General features: G+C 39.6%; 1 protein-coding gene and 1 long non-coding RNA gene across 5 annotated transcripts; one reads left to right on the top strand and one right to left on the bottom strand.

The window, feature by feature from the left end:
• Positions 1–227: 227 nt before the first annotated feature.
• Positions 228–12,551, bottom strand: LOC136475034 (uncharacterized). Of its 4 annotated transcripts, XR_010763078.1 has the most exons (7): positions 12,086–12,551; positions 10,744–10,849; positions 9,226–9,351; positions 8,951–9,104; positions 8,524–8,585; positions 8,166–8,295; positions 228–448 (listed from the first exon to the last, which is right to left on the bottom strand). It is a non-coding gene; the product is annotated as an uncharacterized lncRNA (long non-coding RNA). The 4 variants fall into 4 exon arrangements; XR_010763075.1 differs by having other exon boundaries at positions 8,166–8,585; XR_010763076.1 differs by having other exon boundaries at positions 8,143–8,585.
• Positions 2,530–4,116, top strand: LOC136475026 (transcription factor TEOSINTE BRANCHED 1-like). Its single transcript, XM_066472585.1, has one exon. It carries the CDS (start codon positions 2,715–2,717, stop codon positions 3,855–3,857), a length of 1,143 nt encoding a protein of 380 aa, XP_066328682.1. The 5' UTR covers positions 2,530–2,714; the 3' UTR covers positions 3,858–4,116.
• Positions 12,552–13,143: the final 592 nt, after the last annotated feature.

Raw genomic sequence — 13,143 nt, forward strand, 5'->3', positions numbered from 1 at the left:
GAAAGACAATAAGAAAAAGAATAATAATGCTAACTCCTCCTCAAAGTCAAAGGGAAAGGGTCCCATGCTGCATCAGCCTCAGCAAAATAAGTTTACAGTAGAGAAAGATCAATGTCTCTATTGCAAGAAGACGGGACATTATAAGAAAGATTGTCCCGATTACTTAAAGATGATCATGGCAAAGAAAGCTGAGAACATTATTACGTTCATAAATGAATCCATGTATGTACAGTATTCGAAATCTACTTGGTGGATTGACTCAGGTGCAACTGTTCATGTTGCTAATTCTTTACAGGGATTCCGTTCAACGAGGACTACGCAAAGAAGAGAAAGATACGTTAAAGTTGCAAATGGACTCCGGGCAGATGTTGAAGCCGTTGGCGATCTTTCTCTAGAGCTTGCTGATGGTTTCACACTTTTGCTGAGAGATGTACTTTATGTTCCCTCCCTACAGAGAAACTTGATTAGTATTTCATGCTTGGACAATGATGGATATGATTGTCATTTTAGAAATGGCAAATGTAAGATAACATTTAATAATGCATGTGTTGGTCTTGCTATCTCACAAAATGAGCTTTATCTGTTATCACTACGTGATGATGTGAATATTGTATACAATAATGGGAACGTTGCGTGCAACAATGTGAATGTATCCTCGTCTGCGGATGTAAACAGAAAAGGAAAGAGAGCTCACGATGCATTGTCGAAATTATGGCACTGTCGTTTAGGCCATATTTCGAGGGGGAGAATAAAAAGACTAGTTAAGAATGATATTCTTCCTCCATTAGAGCTCTCAGATTTAGAACAATGCAGGGAATGCATTAAAGAAAAGTATGTAAAGAAAATTAAGAAAGATGTCAAACGAAGCGCATGAATTTTACAGATTATTCACACAGATATCTGTGGTCCATTTCCTGTAAAGAGTGTGGATGGTTATGATTCGTTCATAACATTCACAGATGATTACTCCCGTTATGGCTACATTTATCCAATCAAAGAGAGAACAGAAGCATTGGATAAATTTAAGATATTTAAGGCAAAAGTTGAAAACCAACACAATTTAAAGATTAAGATAGTCAGGTCCGACTGTGGGGGAGTACTACGGTCGGCATAACCCATATGGCCAAGTTCCTGGACCTTTTGCAAAGTTCTTACAGGAGAATAGCATAGTAGCCCAGTATTCTACACCGGGCGAACCTCAGCAGAATGGAGTAGCTGAAAGACGCAATCGTACCCTGATAGATATGGTGCACAATATGATAAGTTACTCCACCTTACCGTTGAGCCTGTGGATGGAGGCGTCAAAAACCATCATTCATATTCTCAATAGAGTACCAAGTAAGTCGGTGCCCAAAACACCGTATGAGTTATGGACAGGAAGAGTACCCTTACTAAACCACTTACGTGTGTGGGGGAGTCCTGCTGAGGCTAAAGTATTTAACCCAAACATTGGGAAGCTAGATCCCAAAACAGTAAGTTGTCATTTCATTGGCTACCTATAAAAGTCAAAATGTTTTCGTTTCTACTGTCTAGACAAACATACAAAGTTTGTGAAAACGAGTCACGCTGTCTTCCTAGAGGATGAAATGATGAGGGGGAGCATGGTAGCTTAAGAAATTAACCTTGAAGAGAAGCAGGTGTATGCACCCACTTCGATGATTCATAAGCCATTTTTCTCACTACCTACTGTCACTGCACCGACAGTACAAGATACTATGGTGCCAACACCTGTTGTTATTCCGCATGTGGCAACAATGAATGACGATGAGGATCCTGTTCTTCAGGATCTTGTAGAACCTATTGCCACACATGAGGAGGAGCAACAACAGCCTCAAACATAAGATGTGCCAAATGTGAAGGCCCCTAGAAGGTCTCAAAGAGTTAGAAAATTAGCTATTCCTACTGACTGTGAGGTATACAACACTGAGGAATTTCAAATGGAGGATGATCCCACCTCATTTGAAGAAGCCATGAGAAGTGATCATTCATCAAAGTGGCTCGAGGCCATGGAAGATGAAATAAAATCTATGAATGCCAATAAAGTTTGGGACTTGAAAATAATTCCTAAAGGAGCCAAAACAGTAGGCTGTAAATGGTTCTACAAAACAAAACTTGACGCTCAAGGGAATATAGAGGTATAAAGCGCGACTTGTGGCAAAATGCTTTACGCAAAGAGAAGGGATTGATTACAATGAGACTTTTTCTCCAGTCTCATGTAAGGATTCCTTCAGAATCATAATGGCATTAGTGGCACATTACGATTTAGAATTACATCAGATGGATGTAAAGACGACATTTCTCAACAGAGACTTAGGAGGAAAATGTTTACATGGCACAACCGGAAGGTTTTGTCGTGGAAGGAAAAGATCGAATGGGATGCCGCCTAAAGAAATCCATTTATGGATTAAAACAAGCTTCAAGACAGTGATACTTGAAGTTTGATCAGACAATAAAGAATTTTGGGTTTAAAGAGAATGTTGAGGACAATTGTGTCTATACAAAGTTTAAGACTGGGAAGTTTATCTCTTATCCTGTATGTGGACGACATCTTACTTGCTAGTAGTGGCCGGACACATTTGATCATAGGACATAGGCCACACTCCTGCCTCTCTCATAGTCTCATAGAGATCAACACACACTGCTCTAGTGCCAGAACCTAGAGAGGGAGAGGGGGAGAGGGCATCAGGGGCCTTGGAGTCCCATCAGCAAAGCACATGTTTCCTTTCTGTGATTCCTCAAGCCCCATGGACTTACCGCTTTACCAACAGCTGCAGTTCAGCCCGCCTTCCCCAAAGCCGGACCAATCCAGCAGCTTCTACTGCTACCCATGCTCCCCTCCCTTCGCCGCCGACGCCAGCTTTCACCTGAGCTACCAGATCGGTAGTGCCGCCGCCGGCACCCCTCCACAAGCCGTGATCAACTCACCGGACCTGCCGGTGCAGCCGCTGATGGAGCAGGCGTCGGCGCCGGCTACAGAGCTGGGCACCTGCGCCAGTGATGGTGCACAAGGCGCCGGCGTCAGCGCCAGCCTGGACAGGGCGGCGGCCGCGGCCGCGGCGAGGAAAGACCGGCACAGCAAGATATGCACCGCCGGCGGGATGAGGGACCGCCGGATGCGGCTCTCCCTTGACGTCGCCGGCAAGTTCTTCGCGCTCCAGGACATGCTTGGCTTCGACAAGGCCAGCAAGACGGTACAATGGCTCCTCAACACGTCCAAGGCCGCCATCCAGGAGATCATGGCCGACGACGTCGACGCGTCGTCGGAGTGCGTGGAGGACGGCTCCAGCAGCCTCTCCGTCGACGGCAAGCACAACCCGTCGGAGCAGCTGGGAGGAGGAGATCAGAAGCCCAAGGGTAATTGCCGCAGTGAGGGGAAGAAGCCGGCCAAGTCAAGGAAGGCGGCGACCACCCCGAAGCCGCCAAGAAAATTGGGGAATAATGCGCACCCGGTCCCCGACAAGGAGACGAGAGCGAAGGCGAGGGAGAGGGCGAGGGAGCGAACCAAGGAGAAGCACCAGATGCGTTGGGTAAAGCTTGCATCAGCAATTGACGTGGAGGCGGCGGCTGCCTCGGTGGCGAGCGACAGGCCGAGCTCGAACCATTTGAACCACCACCACCACTCATCGTCGTCCATGAACATGCCGCGTGCTGCGGAGGCTGAATTGGAGGAGAGGGAGAGGTGTTCATCAACTCTCAACAATAGAGGAAGGATGCAAGAAATCACAGGGCCGAGCGACGTGGCCCTAGGCTTTGGCAACGGAGGAGGAGGATACGGCGGCGGCGGCGGCAACTACTACTGCCAAGAACAATGGGAACTTGGTGGAGTCGTCTTTCAGCAGAACTCACGCTTCTACTGAAGAACACGGTCGCACTAGGTACTACTAGAACTACTCTTTCAACTTACTCTATCCTTTTCCCTCCCATGAGCTTCTCAATAATTTGTTGTGTTAATCTATGCGTGTTTCTCTTTCTAGACTTCGTAATTGGCTGTGTGACGATGAACTTCGTTTGGTCATCGCATGATGATGTATTATAGCTAGCATGCACTGTGTTGATTCATTAATGGAACTAATCTGTGTCGATTCTGTAATTTCCAAACGGAATCTCTGTGATGAACGAGACCAAATAGTATCCAGCTGGTGCTGGACACAAAGCAAGTGCTTTGTAGTTCAGTTGTTCGATGAAAGAATGAAAAGAAAAAAACTGCTGAAGGCTGAAACTATAACATGCTGAAATTAAAGAGAGGCTTTTGCTAGGTAAAAGTCCCTCAAGGTCAATTTCTTCTCTTCCTTGTTGCCGTTTGTATGCATGTTAAAATCTTCACATAATGGCGTGGCTTTATATTCATGGGATGCTCGTAAAATAATTACACCATTCATGGATCAAACAAGCCGATCATTTAGTTGAATTAGAGCTTCCTCCTATTATTAATCATTTATCTAATTGCTTCTATTGGCCCCGTTCGCTGGTCTGAAACTTGGCTAAAACTGGCTGAAAAACACTGTTTCGGCTGAATTGTCGTGAGAGAAAAATACTGTTCCGGCTGAAAAAAAAAGCCGAACAAACCGAATATGGGGTAAGCCGAACATGGCCAATTTACACTAATTTCTTGATGAGCTGCAAATCTGATTCATACTTTTCAGACTACTACTGTATATCTCGAATTCTCTATCCCTAGGTTGACATCATTTCTCGTCTGCTGGAGTTCCTTGACGCCCCCCATATAGATATATTTTTCCATGTAGTAATAATAATCTTGGCAAAAAAACTATATTCTGGTTGTTTTCTGATTACATTTTCATAAGTACAGTAGATATTTTTAAATTCTATTGGCACCTCCACACATTCCAAAGATCATGCAAGATTATTTTAGTTCGTATACAAACTATCAATTGCTACTTGCTATTTGATTGGACATCATGATTCATGCATACTTACTATCCGACTCTCCTTAGTTAATTAAATCTTTAGTATCATAGAGTATATGTTGAAAGCTATGGTTATTTATTACCCCCTCCATCTCTCAAAGTAAATCAATTTATAGTTGTCCAAAGTCAAGATATTTTAAGTTTGGCCAAATTTATAAAAAGGACACAATTATTTATGACACTAAACTAGTATCATTGTATAGAAGTTGACCATATTGTAGTGTACTTAGTGTGATCGTTGATGATTTTCATTATAAAATCGGTAAAACTTAAGATAGTTTAACTGAAGACAGCTTTAGAATGAAGCTGATTTATTTTTGGGATGGAGGGAGTGCTAGGGTTTCAGAGGCACATCAAATGTCGTCCATTAGTTCAAATCTGGCCAATTGAATAATTCATGCTCTTCAAGTAATAATAGCCATTACTTGCACGCCGACAAAAAGCCATAGGTCCATATAGAGACATCATAATCAGTTTAAAGTGAGATGGTGCATTGGCATCTTAATTTTGTCAACAAATGTAGCTACCTTGATGTTAACATAAGGGGGGGGCCTGCTGATTTAAACACTCAGGTGAGTGTATCAACATTAAAGTATGTTTTGTGCATCTCAAAAAGGTTTTTAAAAATCATACATGAACATCATGTTGAAGTATACATACCTGCCATAAACATATTTCCTAGTGCATTCCGTAATGAAAGGATATATGCTTAATATCCCTTGTGTTTTTTATTAGGCACATATGAACTTTTGTTGCACAAATGTAAATTAAATATCTTAACATATGATGTTTATGTGTATTTAACAAATTTACTGGAAAAATATGTGTTTTTAAAGAAATGTAGAACTGCATCGGGGCGTACACGTGGTAACTTGTGTGCACGCCATGCAGCTTGCAGATATGAACCCATTTTTCCATTTACAATAATATGATGGTATGCAACTTATCTATAATTTGTCTATTAAAAGCATTTTTTTCAGAATATATTAACTTTATCTACTAAGCATATTTTAAATTTATGTAGTTTCATTATTGCTACATTTGAGTTTGATCGATTTTGCTGACAGGGATGCTAGATTGGTCTTATTGTCCGGATAGATGCATGGTCAATGAAACCTCCAAGGTTTAGTAGAAGGACGAGCAGCATATATAATACTAGAGGGCGCACAATGACACATGCATATAATTAGAAGACTATGTTAAGGTAGATAAATGATAAGGGCCTGTTTGGATCTTTAGCACTAAAATACCACTGTGTTTAGACACTAATTAGAAGTATCAAACATGAACTAATTGCATAAGTGGTGACTAATTAGCGAGATAAATCTATTGATCCTAATTAGGTCATGATTAGATTATATATATATATATATATATATATATATATATATATATATATATATATATATATATATATATATATATATATGGTGCTATAGTAAACATAGGCTACTCAAGGCCTAATTAGGATTAATAGATTCGTCTCGCCAATTAGTCACCGCCTATGCAATTAGTTTTAAAATTAGTTCACGTTTAGTCCTTCTAATTAATATCTAAACATAGTGCTAATTATTAGCAGCTGGGATCGAAACAAGCCCTAAATCACATACAGAACTAGACCTAGACTAATGGTGGTGTAGTATCGTTTGAGAAAGCTGACGACTAAAATTGTTAAGCACAACACCACAAGAGTACAATGGTTTGTTTATCTTTCACATGCCCCTTATTGATCTTTGAAGACCCATGCTTTTGTTTACTATACTAAATGACAAAAATATTTAGTGCAATCATGAAAACCCCTTGAACACGCACATAGACTTTTTTTAAATTTTTTTTTTTTGAAATGATGCACATCCATAGTGAATATGTAGAAGTATACATTTTTGCAAAATCTAACATGCAAAATCAATTTCTGAAAATTCAGATGCATATGTAATCACATAACTTTTGCCTTCCAATGCATATACTCCCTCTGTCCCGATATATGAGTCGTTGTAGCACTCAACAAGGTACATCATTTATTGTCTAAACCTGGCCGTGTACACACTCTGATGCTTGCTCTCTCCACTGAACCTAGACGTTTTGAACCAGCGCCAGAACGACATAAATTGTGGGACAGAGGGAGTACACCCGAATTTTGTTATTTTCATATAATTTTTTGTACATTGAGTTTGCACCTCAACTTTTGCAACAATATAGTTATGTATTTAGATGGGGCAATCGACATGCATCATTTCAAAAAAAAAAAAGAGTTAGAACTTATAGTAATGTATTTCAAGGGGGTTGTCACGGTTGCACGAAATGGGTGGTTTGTATCGAATATTTTGCGATACTAAATCTAATATAAAGAATATAGGATGATTGTAACTATTGACAACGAGATCACAGTGTTCATTTATATACTTTATTTCCTATTTAACACTTTCTATCTGGATGTCCAGAACATATCACAAGACATATCACAACTTCGGTGATGTTTAAATTCAGGGAGTAAAGTCTAGGTATGTTACATCGGGGTGTCATATATGAGTATTCGGATAGTAATAATAAAACAAATTACAGAAGTCCTCAGTAATTCGCGAGACGAATTTAGTAAGGCCAATTAATCCATCATTAGCATATGTTTACTGTAGCAACACATTATCAAATCATGGACTAATTAGGCTTAAAAAATTCGTCTCGTAAATTAGTCGCAATCTATGCAATTAGTTATTTTTGTAGTCTATATTTAATACTCTATGTATGTGTCTAAACATCCGATGTGATAGGGAGTAAACTTTATGGTAAGAAACTGCCTTCATCTATATTTCTCAAAAACCATATGAATGTGACGACGATATATATATATGAGATCGACTACCAACACACATATGAATGTGTTGCAGTTTCACAAAAAAAAAATGGATGCGTGTGCCTAATGGGAAAGCCCACCTATTGTCTCTATGTCGTAGTCCTTCATTGGCCACCTCTCCGCTACCATAACAAGGAACTGCAGTTGATGTGTCACCGCGACGGGCCCTAGCAGTAATAGTGAATGTGTGCACGTAAATTGTACATCTCAAAGGTCACATGTTGTACTGCAAGGCTTAGGATAAACAGTGTGTGCACCTGTATCTAGTCTTGTCATTCTGAAGTAGTAGTACTTTGTGTCTTAAATTTTTTTTGAAAACGACCAAAGCAATTGTATATCTATGCAACAGGCATACGTACGTACCACACATCAGGATCAATACGTACATTGAGCAGCACACAGTACCGAAGAACTGTTCGTTCTGCAGACGGCCTATACAAGAGCGCGAAACCAGCTGCGCCTGCACGCCCCACATGCAGGATAGATAGCTCGGACCACCGAAGCAAACAACTCAATCTGCACAAGAACGGAGAAATAGTTTTGTGTTCCCAAACGACAACAATGCCATATTATTACCTATATACATGAATACAGACACAAGATATATATACGTGCATGTATATTTCTTCATTTTGTTGAGAAGCGCAAATGATTTATTAGTACTCCTTTTCAAATGTTAGTAGAAAGATCTAAAAGGAGAAAACCATATGAAATAAACCAAAACAAGTAACTACTAATACTTACTGTACTCCTTCACTAAGCGAAAATCATCAGGGCCATATGTTATATGTATAGTTTTAGCAGTACTGCAAAAAAAATGACGTAGGACTGAGATGGAATGGAACACAGAAGATCAAGGTGGTTTACTGTTGTTTTATAAATATTGATCAAATGAGATCATTAGCACACCAGCATGTACTAAGAAAAACAATGATTCCGAAGGTCTACTATATATGATACAAGCAGCGCCTAGCAATTTAATTAACATAGACTAAGCTTTGTGTTGCTGTCATCTACACTTGGAAGTGTAATTTCTTCATTTGGTTCACTTTACAAAACCACTGCAGACTCCTATCTTGAGTTGGAGTCAGTTAGTCTTCAGGACATGTTATAAGCCGAAAATTTTTGACTGGCTTGGCATTGGTCATGAACATTATATAAATATACTCACTCAGTTTTGCAAAAGTCAGCTGACAGCTCAGATCAGGTTGAAGTTCCAAGCTGCCGTTCAAGGTACGTGAATGGGATCCGGCTTGAAAGGCATCCAACTATCCAAGAGGGTGTGTTCCGGAAAATTTTAAATAGCAGTACCATACATATCTGACCTGGTGAATGTAGCACCAGAGTTTTTTTTAAATAGCAGTACCATACATATCTGACCTGATGATGAATGTAGCTCAAGAGTTTTTTTTTAAAAAAAAAATAGCAGTACCATACATATCTGACCTGATGAATGTAGCACCAGAGTTGAAGCTCTGGAGTATAGCTGACGTAGTTTATTATCTGTATGCCACTGCAAGTCTGCCACCCCTCTTTTCTCTCTATTCTTCTGTCTGCCCACAGCATGTCTGTCTGTTAAAAGAAAGGTTATGTTCTTTTGGAACAAGAAAATCTCTTCTTTTCTGATATGCAGAACTACGTATCATTGGATTAAGACCTTGACCTATTACAGCCTTAACCCTTAGCTTTGTTATATTGCATATTACTCATTCCCCCGGCCCGCTTCAGTGGATAATAATGGTTTATGATAGCTTTCCCCTCATGTATATGATAACCTTAACCCTATGTTTTTTTATCGAATATGCAGGAGAGATCTGCATATCATTGCATTAATGAGAGAACATATTTACAAGACAAACAAACTCAAACCACACCTTACTTATTCAAGGAACACTCATGCCTAGAACTCAACAAACGTCCACGCGGATCAACTAAAACAACCTTTAGGAGGCAGCAGTCAAAAGCTGGACCAAACCTTTTGCACTAGCCACACACCACAGGTTCCCTCTTTAAAAATTCTTCTAAGAACAACCTAGACACTTGGTGCAGCACCATTAAACAAACGCACTCATTTCTGTGAATCCAAATCATTCATGGTGTATAAAATCTGTAACTACAACAATAGTAAAGCTGGATATGTACAGCTTGTGTCTATTTAATTATATATAATTATCCATGTAGCTCCTAAATATAAAATGTGTCTTCTTTTGCCATCGAGTTTATGCATGAGAGAGAATTTACTTTGGAAAGTATACCAACACTTTGTGTTCTTTTTCTCATTTGAAACTTTATTTCATATCATATTTAAAAAAATGAGGCATCCATTTCAGGGGTGATTTTACATACCCCAGTAAATATTTTGGAGAAATTCAGCATTAATTCATATTTATTCAACTTATAATGCACTATTTAAGTTTACATGTATAATTGGTAGTGACAATGTTTCTAAATTCTAGCATCAGTATGTTTCAAACTATAGACATTGGACATATGCCACTAGTCTACTAAATACTTTTAGAATAACATAAACTCCCTCCATTTAAAAAAGAATGCAATTCTCACTTCCTGAGGAGTCAAACAATTTTAAATTTGGCCAAATTTATATAAAAAGTTACTAACATTTATGATACCAAATATGTATCATTGCATTGGTTATGGAATATATTTCCACAGTAAACCTAGAGACATAAATGTTGATATTTTTCCTATGAACTCGATCTAAATTAGAAAAGTTTGACATATCGTTAAATCTAGAATTGCATTCTTTTTTGGACGGACAGCGTACCAATTACCTTACAGTAATGTTGGAGATCAATTGTATATAAAATTTGAGTATAACACCAAATAAAAGAACGGAATGATGAGCAAGCTATTAAAATTTAGAACACCACATGCTTGTGATCAAGTTAACCCTTTAATACAACACTATATATACTATGGGAAAGAGATGTGCCTTGAGCTGACCTTATTAGGGCTTCAGAGCTAATCTTAAACTGTTAGTGTGGCAGTCAATTCCAAACTGCAAATGAATTAAAAATCATCCCATAACTCATGAGTCCGAGGCGATCACCTGCAAAAAGATAGGGAAGGCAATTAATCAAAGTATTCATTGATCCAATCTTAGATCATACAAAGAACTGCACAAGTTACCTACATGCATGATGTGGACGTTGTAGGCTAAGTCGGATATATATTTAATGGTTAGGACCTCTCACATGATAAATCTGATGCATGGCTGTATATAGTGGTTAACAGTAATTAAGTCATAACTCAGCACTAAACTGCTCCATAAAAAGATGTAGCATAAAAAATTGGTATTATATAAATAGAAGTTACATATGATGAACATCTAGGGTTGATTTGGCTGGGTATTACAATTTGACAAAGATCACTTTGCATTCTGTGATGTATAGCAGGCATAGTGTTGCAGAGAACCAAACATTTTAATCTTTTAATAGATCTGTCATGTCTGTTAGCCTGTCCATACAAACACATTTATAAAATTTTGAGAATTATTGGTATTCTTATCATTTCAAATTGTCAATAGTAGGTTAACTGATCGAAGAATCAGCTCATATACATAGTAAATTGATTCGTTGTGCTCCTTCCAATTTTAATACTTCCTTTGGGAAACAAGTGCTGGATCTGCTATCCATTATTAAGAGAACAGTTAACACCACAGACAACTAAAGGCCGGGAAGAGATACCAAATGGCATGGCCAAAATTTAAAATGCTTTTCTATTCTAATACTTTCTGGCAAGATGTGGCCATGCCATTTTTATCTCATCATTTCTATAAAATAACGCAATATAAAAGAAACCGTCCAACAATTAATCGAGTTCAACTCTCTGAGCGAACCTGATGAAAGCTAGAATATATATACTAGTTTCATCTGCTGGCTGGGATCTTCATATCATATATTATACAGGAATAGCAAAATGAGACGTACGAAATTATACTACTAGATACTAAATCCCAACTAATATGGTCCTTTTGAAGCATGGGTACACAGAGCTTACAACATGCATACTGTTTATTCAGGATTTTATACGGAATGAGAAAAACGAGAAGAGAAGTACTAATGCTGTAGGCAGTACTTCCTAGTCTACTAGCTAGAGCAGAAGTATAATAATCCATCACTCTGCTTTATAAAGGAAAAAAACATGGAAGCAATTGATCTCTTCCAGTTCTTATATACTAGTACAAAACTCTGGAATGGCTGGGCCGGGGGGGCTAGCTAGAACTCAAATCGAAGCATGATGCGAGTATGCGACATGGCGAGGAGGGAATTTGATGTAATCTCACCAGCGACAGTGGCGTCCTTGAGCTTGAGAGGAGCGTTGCGTGATTGGCCTCGCTGGGTTGGCGGGGGAGCTAATCGCGTTTCAAGCGAGCTGCCCCCGCGCATAAGCCATTGATGGCGAGCAGGCGCACCAAGCGCAGTCGCCGCCGGTGGAGAGCTCCGCCTCCGCCTCCCCGTGGTCCGTACCGCAGCGCGGTCACCGTCGGCGCACCCGCCCGGTACATTAAGCATCGCCCAGATCGTCCGGCCAAGAACTCGACGCCGCTAGCTGTAGCACGCAGAGACTCCAACTGCCCGGAGGCTTGGAGAAGTTTCACATTGATCTCCTTCCCACACAGCATCTCAGCTCCTTCCCATCAGTGCACTCTCTTTCTGGAGTGGATATATCTTGCCTCCGCGTGATGGATGGACCGGTGGTTCCTCCTGCCTTCTCGAGGAAAACTTATGAGCCGCCTCATCAGCTCAGTATTTCTCCCACAACAAAACAACCGACTTGCGAACGAACAGGCCCGATACCGAGTTGCTTTAGCAAAAGGCTGCTGCAAAGTATTCCTTTCTTTTCCAGAGAAGAAAACAAAGGCCTGGTTTAGATTGCAAATTTTTGCAATCTAGACACTGTAGCATGTTTCATTTATATTTAACAAACTTTGTTCGATCATAGACTAACTAGCTCAAAAGATTCGTCTCGTGATTTACAACTAAATGTATAATTAATTATTTTTTTATCTATATTTAATGCTCCATACATATATTCAAAATTGATGTGATAAAGAGAGCGAAAAAACTTAGAACTTTGAAACAATCTAGGAAGACGACTAAATGCATTCCCCCTTCAACGTGCCTCGCTTGGCTTTGGATAAAAGTAGGAGGATGAGGACAACTTTTACTGTTAGCCCTAAAGCAGCGCAGATAGCTAGGAAATGTCGCTTCCATAGCGTACGGACCGTCAAATCAACACAAATCACTAAGGACGTGTTTAGTCCAGCTGTCCTTGTTGACACTATTAAATATAGATTATTTATAAAACTAAATGCACAGCTTACAACTTATTTACGAGACG

Source organism: Miscanthus floridulus, chromosome 1 (assembly GCF_019320115.1).
Source record: "Miscanthus floridulus cultivar M001 chromosome 1, ASM1932011v1, whole genome shotgun sequence".
NCBI classification, from domain to species: domain Eukaryota; kingdom Viridiplantae; phylum Streptophyta; class Magnoliopsida; order Poales; family Poaceae; genus Miscanthus; species Miscanthus floridulus.